At 36.5% G+C, this 20,926-nt stretch overlaps 1 protein-coding gene across 2 annotated transcripts in view; it reads right to left on the reverse strand.

Annotated features, from left to right (window-relative positions):
* MAN1A1 (mannosidase alpha class 1A member 1) overlaps nucleotides 1-20,926 on the reverse strand; it is a 166,615-nt gene that overhangs the window by 93,677 nt on the left and 52,012 nt on the right. For both annotated transcript variants that reach the window (XM_045865400.3, XM_045865401.3), the window contains one exon: nucleotides 13,708-13,788. In XM_045865400.3, coding sequence (XP_045721356.1) covers nucleotides 13,708-13,788 — 81 coding nt within the window. The remainder of the gene's footprint in view (nucleotides 1-13,707; nucleotides 13,789-20,926) is intronic.

The following is a 20,926-nucleotide window of genomic DNA, read 5'->3' on the forward strand; positions in this document are numbered from 1 at the left end:
GTTTAAGCCTAAATTGAGTGATAGGTGTACTTTCTAGTCAACCAGAGGAAGTCTGTGAGAGAAGACTAAAGTCAGAAGCCCCTATTTAATAATTACATACCAGGTTAGCCATAAGAATTGAGACACAGAAGTTAACTGATTTATAAATCAGAACTGTGGCTATTATTATATCAATAACTTAAAAAAACCTATTAAAATAAGATCAAACAAGTAAATGCCTCAACCACATGGAATTTAAGGGAACAATGTGACAATCTACTCTGCTTATCTGGTCTAACCCTGACCTTCTACCTAATGGCAAAAATGAAAAACAGAACAAAAATGCTTAGAATAATGAGCTGGGAAAAAACTCTTGTATTCTATGCCCATACCATAAAGCTCTTAGATTTCCTCATTTTTCAGGACCCTGGAATTAATCGCTATTTGTACTGTTTTAGAGGAATTGGATACCTCAAATTAAAATAAAGATCAATTATTAAGTTAAAAACAAACATTACCCTCAAGCCTTACATTTATTTTATCATCAATGTAAAAGAACTTTCAGTAAAGTTATAAGATGATCTGTTTGCTTTCAAATGTACAATTAATGGTAGCATATTCAGATATATCAGCAGATCTCTCTTAGAGGCACTTCATAATGTAATAGAAATGGATTCAGTTACTACAATGGTTAACTCTACAATTTGTCAGTGTTTCTAAACTGTTTTAAGGATAAAAACTTAAAAAAGAATACATAAACTATAAATCTACATTATAAAAAGGTAACACAAGAAAGCCTTGTAAATGAAATCTTTAGAGGACTTAAAGAAGGCACCTGCTACGAACCGAATGTTTGTGCCCCCCCCAAATTCATTTGATAAGTCCTAATACCCAATGTGATGGTATTTAGAAGTAGGGACCTGGGAGATGATTAGGTTATGAGGATGGAGCCCTCATGAATGGGATTAGTGGCCTTATAAAAGAGACCTCCCAAGGGCTCCTTCACCCCTTCTGCTATGTGAGGACACATGGAGAAAATGGCTCCCCATGAACCTGAAAATTGGTTCTCACCAGACAGTAAATCTTCCAGAACCTTGATCTGGACTTCCCAGCCTCCAGAACTTGGAGAAATAAATGTTTGTTGTTTGTAAGCCATCTTCTCTGGTATTCTGTTGTAGCAGCCCAAATGGACTATGATAATACCTAAATCCCCAAACCATAACAATTTTGCCAAAGCAAATTTTTGTAAATAAAATAGTTTCATACACTAGGTAAGATATAATTTTTAAAGAAAATCCAAAATAAATTCACCTCACCATGATCAAATTTACTGTATTTATCATAGATAAAATTTTACCTAGTTGTAGTTTAAAAGAAACAATTCTGCATAGGTATATAATAGGTGCATTAGATCCAACTAATTAGCTAATATGTGTTGTTTATAGATCTACTGCCAACTGCAATCATCTGTACTAACTTCTTAAGACTCTAGAGTCATGAATGTTTGTCCAACAATCTTACATTTAAATTTCATATTCTGTGAATACTTCCCTCTTTTTTGTTTAAACAGCAACCTTTGTTCAGTACATATTTTCACACACATTTATGAATAGAATGTAAACAGTGTTTATATCTTATCAAATTTAAAAATAAGTTCACTGATGCTTGGCAGTTTTCTTTAAAAGGCCGATTTTTACACTGGATTTTTTTCAATTAAAATGTATTACACAGTTAGCCATGCAGATAGATTCCGGCAAATTCCTCCTTAACCACTTAGTCTCGTGATGTTATCCTGGATCATGATATCACTCAAAACTCCCTCACTGTTAAAATCTCTTATTCATACATCCCCCTATATAGCCTTTACTTCCAGAGCTTCTAGCCACCTGTAAATTACTACTACTGCCCCGGGACTACTTTAACTAAGCTTCAGGCAATTTAACCAGTCCATTTTCTACCCATCTCTCACCTGCTGTTCTTCATACTGTTTTATACTCATTTTGGACACTGTAGTCTGTAATTCCAATAAGATTTTTGCCAATACCCCCAAACCTATACATTTCTTTGTCTCTGTCACATCTGGCTAGCAAAACCCAACTAAAACCAACCACCTACCTTCTCCATACTTGCATATGAACTGCTGAGCAATAGACACCTGGGAGGACTGATACCACCATGTATTCATGGTCACCAACCTAGACACCGTCCAGAAACTCTACCATGTTTCTCTAGTCATCCCTCTCCAGAATGACAGTTCTGTATTACACACACTCATCTCAGTGTCTGTTTTCTCTCTGAGTCTAGGTAGATGTCCTTGTCTTCTATTTCTTCATATAGCTAACAGGAGCCATCAGATGATAATTATCTCACTTCTCCACCACCAAATCTACCAAGTCACTGACATGTGCCAATTTTCTCCTCCACTCTCATTCTGCAATGGAAGAAGGACCGCTTCCTGAGGCCATCTGTCCTCTGAATCCCATCTTCCTTCACTGTCTTAAAAACCTTCTCCTCTCCAATCAAAACCAATTTCGATTCTGTGCTATTACTCTATCAAAAGTATTTTTGGTAAAGTCACCTATGACCTCTGTATTGCAATGTCCCAAAGATACTTTTCAGTCCTTGTAACAACTTGCCCTAGCAGAAGCCTTTGACACAGCTGAATACTTCATTTTTCAAAATACGATTTTCTCTTGGCTAATCACATTCTACTGGTTCTCCTCCTACTTTTGGGACCACCACATCTCAGGCTCTTTTTCTAGTCCCCTCTTCTCACTAATGCTTACATGTTAAGGCCCTCTTCTCAGTCTGGTATGTGCTCTGGGTAACCCCATTCCCTTCCACCCCTTCAGTTGTCATTTAGCTGTCGATGACTCATGAGTTCAGGCTACAGCCTACTACATCATCTCTTGTGTATGTCTGACATCCCTCATGTCTAGCTGTTACTTGCTATCTTGTATCTAAAATGCCTGAGTTTAAAGCCCAGCCACTTTGCAGGCCTTTGAGCAAGTTACTTAATAATCGGCTCTGTTTCTTCCTCCATAAAATGAGGATAAAAATACCTATTCTTATTTTATAGGGTTGTTGCAAAATCTACATGAATTAATATTTGTCAGTGGAGATGGTCTTTCATTTGTTTCTTCAGCACCAACTGCAGTGCCTCAAAACAGGTATTCTGTAAACATCTGCTGATTCACTAAGTAAGTGAATTCACCAGATGGCAAATTATCACAACTCTGAAGAATTTGCTTCTAGCCCTATTACATTTTAAATTCCTTGCTATAGCTACCTCTTGGTACCCTTTTAAAGGACACCACAATTTCAAAGAAAAAGAACACACGGGAATATTCCTGGAAAAATACAACTTGTTTAAAATACACACACACACACACATCTAGTACTAGAAATCCATGTCGATAGGATTCAGGCAGTAAAAAATGATTTGGAGTATTGGTTTTAACAAACATTGTGAATTATGAAATGATTCGACATAAATCTAAATATATTACCTCATCTCTTTCATTAGACTTTTGTAAAACAAGAAATGACTGGCCTGGGAAACACTTAAATCAAAGAGAAAGTGGTTGAAGGAGAAGCACCAGGTCCTCAATGTCTGATCAACACAGCAGGGTGCTGCCAACAAGCAATGATTAACTCCCACATCAGACAACAGCAATGGGGGCAACAGCATTCTTTTTGTATAGGGTAGTGTAGGTCTGTCAACATTACTGTTTAAAATTTGGAAAATTAGGGGAGAAGTCTAGAATGGAAGATATTTCTTGGAGAAGCAGATCTTAGCAGGCAAGTGCTAGAGGAGTAGCCTTTTACTTGAAAAGTTACTGAAGACTAGTATTTCTATCCCGAGGCACAACACTGCACTTACTATCTTCGTGCCACGGGGAGGAAGTCTTGTCCTAGTGCTACAGACGGATTTCCTAGTGCTACAGACGGATTCCAATTTGGAGATCGTTGGAAAATTTCCTCTCTCCTCACGAATTCCTATCTTCTGCTGCTCCCGGTGGTTGGGAAGGCTATACATTTTAACCCAAGTCAGTGGCCACTGTGGCAGTCATTAACACTGTCCACTAAATTTTCCTCCCAGGGATAAGGTGGTACAATGCAGCCCCTCCCCCAACCTTTAAAGTTACAGTGGCCATGTGACTTGCTGTGGCCAATGAGACATGGGTTGAAGTAACTAGGGTCTTTCTGACATATGCATTATAAGCCAGTGTGCATTTACTAGATTCTCTTTTGCACCCCCACCCTCCAACTCCCTGACTCCCATTTTGGCAAACGGAAATGGTTCAGATGGCAGCTGCTCCATCAGCTGGGCTCTGGATGCAGGATGATGAAAAGCAGTCATGGGCAGAGCATGTGGCGTGGGCAGAACATAAACAATGTACAGAGCATATTGTCTTAAATCACTGAGATTTTTGAGGTTGTCACTATATCCTAACCTAGGTCTACACTTACTGATGTGAATTTGTAGTTTGCTTACTATGTGCAAGGCACTGTGCTAAACTAAAAGGGATACAAATATTTCATTAGGAAACAAATTAGGGGCGCCTGGCTGGCTCAGTCGGTAGAGCATGCAACTCTTGATCTTGGGGTTGTGAGTTCAAGCCCCATGCTGGAGTCAGAGTTTACTTAAAAGAAAAGAAAAGAAAAGAAAGAAACAAGCTAATTTTCTTACTTTCCCTTTCCTTTGGGGGCCAAGCAGTCTTGTTTGGTTTATAATCAGATAGAAATCAGACCACCAGCTTCCGCCATTTATACATTAGCATGAAAAAGTTTTAGAGCTGGAATTATTAACAAACTGTAGAATTGCTTTTGTGAATTGTAGAGATAAAGTTCTTACAATTGATAAAATTCTATGCTTTTGAAAACAATTATAAATACAGGATAGATTTGTTATAAATAGAGAAACACATACAGCAAACCTGAGTTAAGGAATAGATACGATTTTAGTAATTCACTCTAGGACAAAAAAAAACATAGTCATTTCATTTGACTAAAATATATATTATTTATAGTCAATCCCATATACTCCTAGATCTCTTTTAAAGTACAAATGAAACTTCTAATTGTATATTCAATGAGAGACAGTTGGAACTCATTAACCATGGAAATTTAATAAGCAAAATTACTATAATCTAGTATGACTTTGAACCTTAAGTGAAAATACTTATTCAGTATATCATATTCCTTTCTTTTATAAAATTTCAATAATAATAAATGCTAAATAGTAAATTTAATACCTAAAGTATATGTAAGGATCAATCTAAACTTCTAAGAAATCACAGGGTCAAACACATCAGTACAAAATAACATAAGGAGACAATACCATTTAGTAAATATGATTAAAATTGTTCTTTTTCTGGAAAGTAGCATAAGGGTACCATTAAATGGCTAAGAAAGTTGTAGCTGAATAGTTTCCTCAAACTAGAGCAAATATACATTGTATAATCCCTTTCTCATTCACTTTTATAATTTCTTCTTAGATTTACAATTTCACAAAATGCTTTAATGTCAATTCTATTTAAAAGGTCCACCAAAGGGGCACCTGGGTGGCTCAGTCTGTTGAGCGGCCGAGTCTTGATTTTGGCTCAGGTCCTGATCTCAGGGTGGTGAGATCAGAGCCCAATGCTGGGCGTGGAGCCTGTTTAAGATTCTCTCTCTCTTTCTGGGTGCCTGGGTGGCTCAGTTGTTAAGCATCTGCCTTCGGCTCAGGTCATGATCCCAGGGTCCTCGGATCAAGTGCTCAGCGGTAAGCCTGCTTCTCCCTCTCCCACTCCCCCTGCTTGTATTCCCTCTCTGGCTGTCTCTCTCTCTCTGTCAAATAAATAAATAAAATCTTAAAAAAAAAAAAAAAAAAAGATTCTCTCTCTCTCTCCCCCTCTGCCCCTCCCTCCGTCTAAAAAAAAAAAGGTCCACTATAAATGACCAATAATATCTGGTAATTAATTAAATTTTGGTATTGCCTCTAGGCTCACTGGTTTTCAAAACTTTCTCTTTCACAGAACCAGCATTTCTAGAATAGATTAAAAAAAGTAGATGTTCCTCTGGGGTTAGTAGGAGAGGTTGAGGTAGGGAGTGGGGTGGAGTTGTAAGGGGTTTACACACGGGATTAGAGATTGTGCATATTTTTAGTCACCTTATTATATTTTTGTCTCCGCACACTACCTCAATCTCCCAGGCCACTTGCTTATTTGTGTTATCAATGTACAGATTTTGCTTTAAAAGTTAGGAGACTTTTCTGCTGGGGTTTTAAAAAACAAAGGTCACAGAAAGCTTAATAAAGGTTTAGGCACAAACATTTACTAAATATTTTCTAGCGCTAGGCACACAGTGCTAAGCAAAGGGCTATAAAAACAGCAGAAACAGAATCCTTATTTCTGAACTGTACAAATTCTCCCGGGGAAAGGGGTGATGAAGAAGTAACAGGGCCATAAACAAAGCATGATAACAGCATATGCAGAGAATGCAGAGAAGGAAGTCCCTGGCTCCCCCTTGCAAGAGTGGAGCTGGCCTGACCACGGCAGTCAGGGAGGGCTTCACTGCAGGGTGATATCTGGGTTGGGGCAGGTGGAAGGAGCAGGTGAAAGCCATTCTAGGGAGAGCAAATGTGGATATAAAACCACACAGATGTGCCTGGAGTATTGTAGGGGGAAAAATGCACGTTGTTGTTAAGAGAGGAAGGTGTGTGAGAGGCATAAGGAACAAAACCAGAAAAGGTAAGCTGAGTCTGGGCTATAAAGGCTTTCTTTGTAGGCCAAATCAAAAGACTCAATTTATGAAGGCACAGGGACCAGTGGAGGTTGGCAAGAAGGGTTGTGTGGCACGATTACAAGCCTATTTGCTGTTAAGGTGCAGAACTGGCTGAAGAGCTAAGAAGCTGGAGACATGGTCGGGTCATGTGGATATCCTTAAGTCAGTTTTCTGCCTTCTCATCCTATCACAGCAAAAACAAAACTAACAAACCAAAACACAAACCTTTTTTCTTACAGGTCTGTCCAAGTTTCCCAGTTTGGGTTTATGAGAGTTACATTTCCTCAGCAGAAACTAAAATCCACAGGGCAGGGATTTGAGGTGCTTTTATTTTCAGGTATGTCCCAGTGCAAAGGACACTGCATCACGTGGCCCGAATGCATCACTGAAGAGCTACTTCTCTCAGGTTGTGACTCAGTGTTTTATTTGCACGGCTGTCCAATCTCACCGCCATGTCAGTGTGCTATGCTGCCCAAACACACACACACCCCCCCATGGGAGCTTTCCTGCTGATGGAGCCCCTCTAACCACCTCATCCAATATGGTTCTTTCCCGGACAATTATTCTCAGTAAGAATACTGATGCTTGCCTGGGTGGTTCAGTCGGTTAAGCTTCTGACTCTTGATTTAGGCTCAGGTCATGATCTCGGAGTCTTGAGATTGAGCCCCCCACTGCACTAAGCAGGGAGTCTGCTTGAGATTCTTTCTCTTCCTCTCTCTCTGACCCTCCCCCTCTCTCTCTAAAAAAAAAAAAAAAAGAGAATATTGATGAAAAGGAGTGAGAAAAAGCTTTGTAAATCCAGCCCTTTTCTCATTTTACAATGTATTTAATGTTCTTAATTTTATTTCCCTTTCTTCTTGATTCTTTTCCTCTAATAGAGACTCAGTTAACCATATAGTAATTTTTTCATAATATAAACATTTAAAATGTATTTCTCTAGAAAAACATGGGCTACTTTCCACAGAATTTAAAGGGATGCTTATACTTTAGTTGTTTGCTGAGTAGTCTACCTTAATATTATAGATTCACTCCCGATCCAGTTAAGAGATGATTTTTAAAATTTCAAGTAGTTTCACAATTTTAAATATGTGTATCATTATGCCCAGTGTTATATTTTGATTGTGGCATTATACATAAATTTTACTAAAAAATTTTCATTGTCTATCACATATAATAAATATTGATCAAGAATTTGGTTACCTAATTTTTCTATTTCATTATGCCATTATTTCAAGCCTTCTTTTTAAAGCATTGCTCAGATCTGTCATTTATTCATTATACAGGCTTAATTTTTTTAAAGATTTTATTTATTTATTTATTTTAAAGAGAGAGAGAGAAAGCATTAGTGGGGGGAGGGGCAGAGGGAGAGGATCTCAAAAGCAGACTCCACACTGAGTGTGGAGGCTGAGATGGGGCTCGATCCCATAATGCTGAGATCATGACCTCAGCCCAAGTCAAGAGTCCCACACTTAATTGACTGAGCACCCAGGTACCCCTAGGCTTAATATATTTTGCTGTTAGGGTATTATGATCATGTTTTTTAAATCTTTGTGTGTGTGTGTGTGTGTGTGTGTGTTTGCAAGTACGCCCTCTATTGATATCTTTGCTTCCTGGATTCCAATCAGCTTTATTAGAGACCATGATTAAACTACTATCCAGACAGGATAAATCTGAGCCCAATTTTTACAGGCAGGATTTGGGGAATGTTAATGTATTTCTGGTGGATCTGTTTGTTTTTTTTCTCCTTCCTGTTTATACCAGATAGTTCTACATTTTATGGAAAATTTAGTATGTATAAGGTGATATTATTTGTGGGTAATTTTATGTTATCCAATTTTTAGTGTTCATAAAAAAAGGAAAACCAAATTACTATTAATTTTCTCCCCTTTTTTGCTCTGGCTGCTAGGAAACCCAAAGACAAATTTCTGCCCAAAGCCTACTTGGCTGTACCAGCTGTTTATTAATCTTACCTGCAACTTTAATATTCTCTGACTTTATCAGTCAGACAAAGACAAATACCACATGATTTCACTCATATGTGGAATTTAAGAAACAAACAAAAAAAAGGGAAAAAAAGAGAGAGACAGAAAGAGAAAGAGAGAGAGAGACAAAGTAAGAAACAGACTCTTAATTATAGGAAACAAAGTGATGGTTACTAGAGGGGCGGTGGGTGGGGGGATGGGTGAAATAGATGGTGGGGATAAAGGAGTGCATTTGTCTTACTGAGCACAGACTGATGTATGGAACTGTTCAATTACTATATTGTACACCTGAAACTATTCTAACATTGTATGCTAACTAACTGGAATTAAAATAAAAACTTAAATTAAAAAATATAGTCTGACTTTATTCTCTGTTTTCTACAGCTCTGTGTGTGTTATGCACATTTCTTATAAGTCACTTTAATTTCTTTGCAGAATAAGGCAGGAGGCGGATGGTCTGGAAGATGACTTTATCCTCATGGACTGTGGCAGACACAGTTTGAAAGGCAACACCATCAATACATCCTGATTTTCTAAGAGATTTCTAAACACTTTTATAATTATTCATCACTAAATACACTCTACAAAATCAAGGGCTAGCCCCCTAGATAGCCCAAATATCTGAATCCTATTACGTGAAAACAGTAAATCCTTCTACCAATAAACTCACATTCTCCATCTTATTTCTCTCTTCCCCACTCCAAAATCCTACCCCCCTCCTATATGTTTTCTCCCTTGACATTCCTAAACTTAGTGGCATTAGCTAATTCTCTTTGCAGGAAGCCCTTTAGCAATCTTTTGTACGGGTGTATGGAGCACTGGATTTCTTTTGGTGAATTTGGGGAAAAATACTTTTGCTCCCTTTGAAATGAAGGATATCCTGGCAGAGTAAACTGATCTAATGTAAGAATCCATTATGTGTGTTACCCCAGTGTTAGATCAGATGTCTCTGTTATCTTTTTTTTTCATTGAAAGCTAGTTCTTCAGTCGTTTTAGCATCCAGGAGTTGGTGTTTTGTCTTTCTAGTTCACATACATAAAGCATACTAGTCAAATGTCTCCTCTGAGGAGTAATACCTTCGTAGTTCCAAATGTTCTCTCTTAATTTACAGAATAAAGTAGTTTTGCAAATCAGGAAGAGTGTTTTCAAGCATATCATTAAATTATCAGTTTCCATATGGCTTGTTTGTTTCCTCTGACACCCTTACTCACCAAGTCTTTTTTTTGGCTTCCAAACATTTATTCTTCCCACCCTTCTAATAAGGCTTCAATTTCATGTTCAGGAATTATCTATACTCAGTGTTCAAAGGATACTGAATTCAAACCCTATAGACGACTTCTATCATATCCTCTCTTTCTTTCCCCAAGATCCTTAAGGGGCCACATGTAAACCAAACTGTCAGTTGATCTCTTTCTCTTGGGCCTTTGTGTCTTGACAAGGGTAGAAAAAATAGGGCATGTTTATTAATTCTAGGATGCCCCAGAGTGATTACTGAGCCACAGAGATTCTCTGTGGCCACTTGAGACTTACTTCCAACTTGTTTTTCAGCCCTTACTAGGAGGCTGTGGCATCACTGTATCCTGTTAAATTCACTTCCTGCTTAATAAAGCCATTGGTTTCTACTGTAAAACAAATAATATGTGGTATATTCATACATGCTACTTTGCACATATATCAATTTCTCTTGTAATGTCTTGTTTCGCATTTGCCAATTTTCAATATCATTTTTGCTTAGGTTACTCTTATTCCACATTGGGGTTTCTCAAAATTTGTTCTGGGAAACAGTATTTGTAACTCAGGATTAGCAAATGTTAAATTAAGAAAAAAGGAGGAAGGTTACAGTTAAGGAAGTATGTTAAACACGGGGATAAATAAATTCAATTAGTTTCTTTTTCTGTACATGGTGAATTTCTAAGACAGAATATAAGATGTAGCTTTTTCTGAACTTATTTTTAGTATGTATACAGATACAGACTTATCCTCACATATCTAAAGAAACTAGTGCTCTGTAGAACATATTTTGGGTAATGATATTCTAGATACTGCTATTTACTGTCTCCAATGAGGACTTTGGTTTCCCTTGAGCTTATAATAGAGCAATACTATCTCTTTTATTTCTATTTAATACTGATCATTCCTATTTGGTATTCATTTTATCTCTATCCTAACTGTAATTCTTGAGATTGTTTGCATTTCTTATATAGACTGAAAATCTTGTGGCTGATTATTTTTTGGCGTCCCGTGGCTGACTGTTTTTAAGGCACTACAAAATATTTTAAATGAGCTAGGGTGTTTTAAAATTTTTTGAATATGTCCCTATAGTCAAACTACTTATCAACAGGTATGTCATGTTACCATTGTAATTTTGGTTGGGTTTACAGTTCCACTGGCATTCTTGATTACTATTGAGTGTTTCTAATTATAGTTTTCCTGGAGCATGTAACACAAACCAGTGGTACTTCCTCTTCTGTTTTTGCAATATAAATTTAAGAATTTTGCGCTTATATCAATGTGGGGCTATCTAGTTCTGATGGTGATTTATATGATGTTCTCAAAATACTCCTGAGCCTCAGCAATGAAATGAGAATGTCAAATTACAGTAATTTAGTAGCCCCACTATAAGGTAATCTTGGAAGATGAATTTGCCTAGACTATCTTAGTAAATACCTTGATTTACATAAAAATGTATAGTACAGAACTTTATCAACAATCTGAAACCAAGTAATTCATAATTTGGCTATGTTGATGTTTTTCTCTATTAATGAATTCTCCCCCCCCTTTTTTTTTTCATTTGGATATGGAGATAAATAGCTCAAGTACAGACTTGGAGTAAAATAGTTTTTCTTGACCACATTCCTAATAGCCAACTCCTCTGAGCGCACTGGTCAGAAATTGTCAGTGATGAGGTAGCTGAGAGGAAAAAAGATGAAACGATGTTAAAACAGTCTAGTACTAACCACTTCTTATCCAGCAATCCCACTTTAGAGAATAAATATTTATCAACTGATTATAGCTACCTTGTACAAAATACAGGAATACTGGAAACAAGCCAACATTTAGGGATGGGTTATGCAAAAACTATGCTGAGTAGATGAATCCTTATGAAGTAAAGTGTATTCTATAGAAACAGAAAAGTATATAATGTAAGAAGGGAAATACCTTTAGTAATTTTTATAAAATTACAATACAGAAAATCAAGGCGTAATAAAAACTATGTTTTGTGTGGGATTAAGGACAAAGCAAATACATTAAAAGAACAATTATTTTCAATGGAGGTGTTCTTTGTAGTACTTTGTTTACTAAAGTTAGCTAAATACGGAATAAAAAAAGTACCTTTACAAGATCTGAGGCAAATGATTTTATCTATAGGCAAAATATCTGTGGGTATATTTATATAGTTTATATAAACTCACAGATAATCATGTTTAATTAGGATATTTTTTCACTTGCAACGGATGTATATAAACTTAAGACACCATTACAAGTGAAAAAATATCCTAATTAAACATGATGCATATTTAAAAGAAATGTTATTTGTTTCGCTTTGTATGCTCAGTTATCCTATGTGAGCACTGGTAAAGAAGGATGAAGTTCTTATTTCCTCCAAATTATCTCACTGCCACATAAATGATGAGAAAGTTAAAACCAAGTTCATCCTAAGTATGTCATGTCAAAAAGAAGGAGAATACAGGCACTGGATACTCAAAGACAAATATTCTTTTTTTTTTTTTCAAAGAAAAATATTCTAAGAGCAGAAACTTTCTAGCTAAAATAATATTAATTTTCAGTATGACTTTTTAAAAATATGGCTTCCCTGGCTTAAGGCTTGGAACATCCTAAACCAAACTGAACAAATGAAGTGATGTGGGCCTGGAAAAAGAGAAATAATGTGCCAAGTCTCTTTACCCTGGCTGATAAGGTGACAGGGTCCATAATGAAGAAAAGAACTTAACACTTAAACAGGACAGATATAGAGTCATTTATATTCTTTCAAAATATCTATGGTAGAGAATAAAATCTCAAGAAAGAGAGAACGTTCAGATTGTGCAGGCTGTTTTGTTATGGCTAGGAAAGTACCTGGGAGACAGGAACAAAATAAAGCAGCTTTTCTTATTAAACATTTATTGCTCTGCTTAAATCTGTTTTGAAGGAGCATAGAAATACATGAAATACTATACTGGGTAAGATCCATTCTTTCCCCAGCCAGAATGCTGAGGCTCACACAAATCTGATTGACATGCAATTGAAATATGTGACTGTTTTTCCTTGACGTCAGCTTTTAATACTGTCCACATTAAAGGTGAAGTCCATTCCAACAACTCTTAGTGGACACTTAGGATACTCATAAAGTTGTCCAAACCCTTTCAAGAAAATAGCATCTGCGCTCTTATAAGGATGATACAAAAATCCTTTCTTAATCTATCAATAAAAGGCAGCTAAATTAAAAATTGCTGCTTTCCTCCGAGCAGATAATTAATTAAGTCTCACTCTAGGAAGAGCTCCAAAGCACTTTACACACGGACACTGGCCTACAGGACTTCTCACTGGAAGGCTGAGTACCTCACTTACCTCCTCAGTTTCTTAAATACTGTAATTTTCAGACCGTACTTGTCAAACCTTCTCCACCTTCAAAAGGTTTTAATTAAACTAACATTATGCTAACATTAAAATAATTTTTAAAGAAAACAAATTCATCCACAAGCCTGTCACTTCACTAAACCTCTTTAATTTGTCCACAGGCATATCTAATTTATAGCTGGAATCACCTCACGCCTAACAGAACAGAGCCAGGCTTTTTAAAAGGCATTGCTTACCGTATCCTCAGAACATGTTGTGCCCAACTTTCCCAGTGTGCTCGTTTAATGAGTATATATTATAGGAAATTCAGTGTATGCTAGAGGTCCATCAAAATATGAGAATAGATGCCACAAAAAGCAAATTTTACCACCAAAACGTAATTTTAACAGTTTCATCTTACCTCTTCACCAGACAGATAGTAAGCTGAGAGTAGTCCACCAACAAAGCGTATATTTACTTCAAAAACAGAAACCTCAGCATTCTGTGGAAACAAAATAAAGGAGGTTCATACATAAACGATAGTACACAATTGAGAAAAATACCATCATGATAAAGTAGACTAAATATTTAAATTTTGCTCACTCTTACATGCTTGCCCAGAGCAATTTATAAACAAGAGAAAAAGTTCTGTCTTTTAACAGTGTCAAAATACATGTAAATAGATGAAATTATTTTGACTATTAAAATAACAATTATAGGGCACCTGGGTGGCTCAGTCGTTAAGCGTCTGCCTTCGGCTCAGGTCATGATCCCAGGGTTTGGGATCGAGCCCCGCATCGGGCTCTCTGCTTGGCCGGGAGCCTGCCTGCTTCTCTCTCTCCCACTCCCCCTGCTTGTTTCCTCTCTAGCTGTCTCTCTCTCTCTGTGTCAAATAAATAAAATAAAATCTTGAAAAAAAAAACAATTATAAAATATTTGTAAAATTATTTCCTCCCTCTGTTCAACAACAAGATATGTAGTACTTAGTATTCTCTATTTGTGCAGATGACACAGGGCCAGGACATTTTATTTTTCTATTCTGTGTTCTCCTTTTATTTTATTCATTTGCCTGCTTTTTCTTCCTGAAAGGCCATTCAGACCCTTTGTATTTTGGCTGGTAGTTGAACATCATTCTAGCATTCTTCTCATATCATGTTAAAGCAGCACAGCTAGAATGCAAATAGAATTTGGAGTTGGAGGGACCTGGGTTCGAGGGGCTGGTTCCCAAATTCCTGCCTGTGGCGTAGGATGGTCACATCTTTCTGAGAAGAAATTTCATCTGCATAAAGGAGTTTGCCTTTATTATTCACATTTATTATTCCTGTGCTAATCTCTTTATGTGGACTGTGTCCTTTAATCCTTGCACCAACCCTGTGAAATAATTACTAGTCTTATGTCCATTGTACAAATGGAGAAACTGAGAGCGTGGTTACTGTGACATCAGACAACTAATAAGAGTAGTTGCATCAGAATTTGACTGGAGTCCTCTGATCCATAGCTCTGTTATCCTGACTCCTATATCTCCTCACATAATAATGCACCAAGTCTCTTTATTAGTGGTCATATAATTGTGGCATATAATTAGTAACTACTACCAATACTTGTATTATTTTACAATACTTGACATGCTGTTACTAGAAAATTTAACATAGCTAACCTACAATAGGTGTAAGATACACGTCAATCTGCAGTTAGCTTCTTTTCATGTTGACTGGCCTACTGAGTAGTTGTTCACTTTTGCATAAGGTCAAACCATTCATTGATAATCATAGGGGCTAAGAGCAAACTATACTATATGGAGTCAATATCTGACAGATGAGCTTAGTTAAAATCATCCAAGATATTATTTCTTTTAAAAAATATTTATCAAGCAACTACCATGTGCCAGGCACTGTCGTAGGCTCGACGGTCATGGTAATGAAGACTGACAGGGTCCTCAAACTCAGGGAATCTATACTTTAGTAGGAGGAAACAACCGCAGAAAAGAAAAATGGACATATATTTTCATTTAATTCCCACATGCTCTCTCTAAAAAGTTGTAAGGATCTAACAATAAAGGTAAAATATTTTTCAAAAAGTTTCCTGCAAAAGGAAGATTATGAAAACAACTTAGGAGAAAGAATTACAGGGAACCTGGATGGCTCAGTCTGTTAAGCGGCTCTTATTTTTTGCTCAGGTCATGATCTCAGGGTCCTGGGATTGAACATCTCCCTCTGCCTCTCACCCGCCCCCCTCTCTCTCAAATAAATAAATAAATCTTAAAAAAAAGGAAAGAGAATTACTGGGCCAGAGTTAAACAAAAGCATCATAATATAAGACTCTGGTGAGTTTAACAGTATTTCATAATTTGCAACATGCACCTGATATAATTTGACTACAAACACTCTATATAGGTGCAATTTATCAATGAGGTGTATCATTCTGAATGAGCATTGTATAAATATTGGTAAAAGTTTTTATATTCCACAAGATTACTGATAGGAAAAAGGAAGGGAATTCGTTAATTTTTGTTCACACAGCTATATTTCTTATGTCTAAAGATAACAATGTCTTATAATAAAATCTAATGAATTCAAACCCTCAAATCATATCACTCTCTATTTTTACTTGTGTTTTTCAGTTTGTTTTTTTAAGATTTTATTTATTTGAAAGAGAGAGAGAGAGAGCACACGAACACAAGCAGTGGGGGTAGCAGAGGTAGAGGGAGAAGCAGGCTTCCTGCTAAGCAGATAGCCTGATGTAGGGCTCAATCCCTGGGATCATGATCTGAGCTGAAGGCAGCTGCTCAACCGACTGAGTCACCCAGGTGCCCCTGTTTTTCAGTTTCTAAACCTGAGAACAGTCTTCCACATTTCTGCCTATTAAACCCTGTAAAAGTGATTTTATATTCTGATTCTGGCTATGGGTTCATTAGATATGCATTCTCTTCCTCCTACAAAAATTTTGGATAATCAGGACTTTTATAGACACCTGATAAAAATTATTGCAAGGTGGAAGACTGAGCCATGTCAAATACCATCAGAAATATATCTTCAGCTAGACATCAGTCACCTATTGGGTACAGTTATTCAACCAGTTATTGATCTAGCAATGTATTCCTGAACCTAAATTCTGTTTATCTTGCTCTGTCTGTAAAATATTGAGAAATGACCTTGCAAAGTACCATGCTCAAGGTCAGTTGCTTTGCCTTTTGAATTTCATGGATCTAACAGTCTGGAGAGCCTGTCCAAGAAGCAAATCTGGCTTGTTAGTGAATCCATGAAGCTTTCCAGTGATTGCTGTGTCTTTGTCTTTAAAAGTCTTCCTGAGAAATGTCACATCACCATTAGTAGTACTCAAGAGGCATCATATTTTCTCCTTTTGAAAACCGGAATGACGTTATAATTCCCATTATTTTTCCTACTTCTTTTCATCAAAGTTAAATCTAAATTATTTTGAAACCTTGATTTGAGAGATCTTTCAACATTCTGGGCTGCGTTATGTTATAGGTCAGAAGACTGAGATTTAGACACTTTTGGTCACTCTTTACAGATCCTTATATGAAAAGGACTAAGAAAATAAAAGTTATCCCACCATAGCAAATTGGTTTTCTATATTGGAAACAACAGACCATAAAAACACTACCCTAGAGTCAGAAAGACCTGGGACTGAAGGCTGCTTCTAGAACTAGCTGAGCGTGAGATCCCAGGCAAGTCACTTACTCTCTTCGAGTCTCTGTTTTCTCATCTGTAAAAAGGGACAAGGCATTCTTTACAAGGCACTATGAGTCCATGAATATAAAACACTGCGCATGGCACATGGTGGAAAGCACTCAGCAGAGAGCTGCCGTTACCCACTGCACAGTAACTCAGCCTCAATCAACTAAGGCCTAGCTTAGCTTATTTCTGCAGGGGTTACTCGAAAATCAGAAACTCCAGAATCCTAATATTCTAAATTCTAGAATGCAAACTGACGCATCTACTCTGACCCTCACCGGAATCCTATTTCTTAATGGCTAAAAATCCTCTTTTGAAATATAGTATCCCAACCAAACTTCCTTTTGGGTTTGATCTACTTTACAGGATATCTGGATTTTCAAGAGGGAATTTCAACAATCAGGGTTTTAGGTTATTTTTATACATTTCTGATTATGATTTCCATTAAAATAATCTTACTAAATCTAAAGTGAATATATTCATCCCATCAATATTCATGCAGTGTCTTCTAAGATGTTCTGGAACTTTTCCAGTGACTTAGCCTAAAGACAGAGAGGGGTTAGAGCAGGGAGAGGACAGTATGTCAAGAAAGGGAGCCCCAAACAGCCTATAACACTAAAATCTTCTGTGATTTTTTTCTAAGAATTAATGTGAATTTTGCAGGTTCCTTAATCTTGTGTTTATTTTAAAATAGAATTTCCTTCCTTAAATCTGTAAGTCAGGTTACGTTGCAAGAATATACTCCATGTATTCTAGGGCTAATCCACTGTTATATGTGAGTGCCAGTTTGAGAAGAATATCCAGGCTTCTGGCTAAATTGTATGCACCTATTCGTTAATATCACACTTGATAAACAAGTGGAAGTTGGAAATTTTGGCTGAAGGCCTAATCACAAAAAAAAAATCTGGATTGGAGAAAATGCTCTTTCACTTTGACTTTCTGTCCCCAAAAGCCTTTGAATCGAAGGACACACCTAACCACATTCATATATAAATTTAATAAAATATATGGTATAAATAAGGACACGTCTAGAACCAAGAAGGGAGTATGACAAATCATGGAGAAATTAGCCCTCAGTACTAATCTCATATTGTCTTGGGTGTCTGAGACTTATAATTTCTGTAAGTTTATCCCTGCATATTTCTGGCCTCTGGTTCACTACACATAAAAGTGAATTATGTGATAAACTGATGAAAAATGCTAAAATGGATAAAAGTTTAATCAATAAACCATTTTATAAGTCTCCTTCTCCCAATCCTTAACATTATATTCCATATCTCTATTGGGAAAGGCTTCCTTCAGTCAACAGATTTGATTCATGAGCACAAAGAACCTAATTCTCTCTGGGCAAGAGGGAAAGTGAACACTTCAAAATTCTTGTTTCAAAACCAATGCCTAAAAGACTAACTTTCTCCCACCAGACAAGACAGCATTTTAAACAACTCGGAAAAATTTATTAGGTATTTATCAGATATTTTTATAGGCAATTTATTCACCAAAATTTTCTGTAAAATGATAGATTTTAATAGATCTCAGTAAGTGAAATAATGGGCCTGGCCATTAGAATAACAAATTTATCTTATAGCAGAGATTTAGCCATAGTTTTCTTTTGATGGAGCAGTTACAGAGGCAGAAACTTCCCCTGAAGAACTTTTATTTCTTTGCACAAGACTTACAATTATTTGGAATCAAACTTATACCAAGTTTAAGGAATACTTAGTTCTTATGATTCCACAGGGCATGACAGATCTGATTGCACTAAATTGAAAAAGACCTCTTGGAAGAGGACTTTTATTTTCAGAAGTATTTTAATAATATTCTGAGTATTTGGTCCCAATTCTTAGACTTTTTTAAGGATAATTCTCTGAGCCCTCAAATCAGAGACTACTTCTTTGCTAGCTATTCTTCCAAACTCCCTGCCAGTTCATTTTACTCAGTGAACTATAAGCGAGAAACAAGCAAACATTAGTAACTGCCCTACAACAATGCAGTAACTATGTTTAATAATAACTGCTCTGCTACTAACATATATGATTTTATTTATTTATTTGAGAGAGAGAGAAAGAGAGAGTGAGCAGGAGGGAGGGGGAAAGAGAATCTAAAACAGACTCCAAGCTGAGCCCAGAGCCCAAAGTGGGGCTTGATCCCACGACTGTGAGATCATGACCTAAGCTGAAACCAAGAGTCCACGGATGCTTAACTGACTGAGCCACCTAGGCGCCCCAAGATGAGACTTTCCAAGCCACTGATTAAGAGTGGTTAACGGCCTATACACCTTGCCTATGTTTAAGCTTTAGCAGACACCTTTATTTATAAATAGTATTTCAAGGTGCATGTTGCATTAATATTTCAAGGATTAAAAGCATAAACTCCTTTTTAACAGATTAAATTGCAATATTAAACAATGTAATTTAGTGTAACATATGTCCTAGTAGCTTTTAGTTTCATATTTAAGTAACATGATATACCCTTAAGATGAACAAAGTGCAAGTTCTTTAGGCAAATAACCATCTCTATGTGAATAGGTTGGTTTTGCTATCCAGGCCCAGAAGAATCCTTGAGTAGCAGTCCAGTCTAACCCTAATTACTGTCAGAGAGAACAGCTCAGTATCCTTTTAAAGTCAAAACGCAAATCATCACCCCTGGCAGGCGCTGATTAGCATTCAGATAGAAAATACTGAATAACTCCATTCAACAAGATAATTAACTTATCTGCACCCATAAGGATATAATGCTGCTCTAAAACAGACTAAGGCAAATACCAAGATAAAAGTCACTTCTTTTATGGTCTATGGCATAGAACTCTGGACCTAAGTCAAGTATTCATCCAGGCATTTGAGAAGATCCAAAATTGCTTTTTGAGGTCAATTTATTTACATCCTTCCAAAAGGGAACCTTATTAACTTATCTTCCTGAAAAATAGGGTGGCATTCTGTCTGGATAAAAGAACAGTCTGGAACATTAAACTGTTGGTGGGAATATAAATTGGTGCAGCCACTGTGGAAAACTGTATGTTGGTTCCTCAAAAAAATTAAAAACAAAATATCATACGATCCAGTAATTCCACTTTTGGGTATTTACTGAAAGAAAATGAAAACGCTAATCCAAAAAAGACCTTTGGTATGCACACACACACACACACACAAATACTACTCAGCAATGTGAAAAAGGATAAATCTTGCCATTTGTGACATGAATGGACATAGAAGGTATGATGCTAAGTGAAATAATTCAGATGAATACCAAATATTTTTACAAATACCATTTGATTTCATTTATATGTGGAATCTAAAAGACAAAACAAATGAACAAACAAGAACAGAAACAGATTCATAAATACAGAGAATAATCTGGTCATTGCCAGAGGTGAAGGGGATTAAGAAGTATAAACTTCCAGTTATAAAATAAATAAGTCACGGGAATGAAAAGTACAGCATAGGGAATATAGTCAATAATACAGCAATAATGCTGTATGGTGAGAGAGGGTGCCTATACTTAATGTTGTAAGCATTGCATAATGAATAGAATTGTGAAATCACTGTATTATACACTTGAAACTAATATAATATTGTATGTCAACTATGCTTCAAATAAAAAGGGGGAAAGAGATAAAGTTACTTTTGCTACCAGTGCCTCTGTTATCTTAAACATACAGTATTCATTACAGTCAAAGATACAATGCAGGTGGCTTGTCAAAGCCCGCCATCTCAATGTGTTGCTAGGTAAGTGTTTGGGATAGGCTAATCATCTATCCTTTGTCATTCTCAAAGCTCGGCCATTCATACAGAGGTCTCACTTCACCTCAATGAAGAAAAATGCTTTTTAATAGTAATTTTAATATAACTTGGGCATTCACTGAGGTTTTATATAAGAAGTTATTATCTGGAGAAAATTTCTACATATTCTATAAAATTCATACTGAAGACAGTTTTCAATAGTTCTCAT

This window comes from Mirounga angustirostris, unplaced genomic scaffold (genome assembly GCF_029215605.1).
Source record: "Mirounga angustirostris isolate CCGP_5_RB_7025 unplaced genomic scaffold, mMirAng1.0.hap1 SCAF_8, whole genome shotgun sequence".
NCBI classification, from domain to species: Eukaryota; Metazoa; Chordata; class Mammalia; order Carnivora; family Phocidae; genus Mirounga; species Mirounga angustirostris.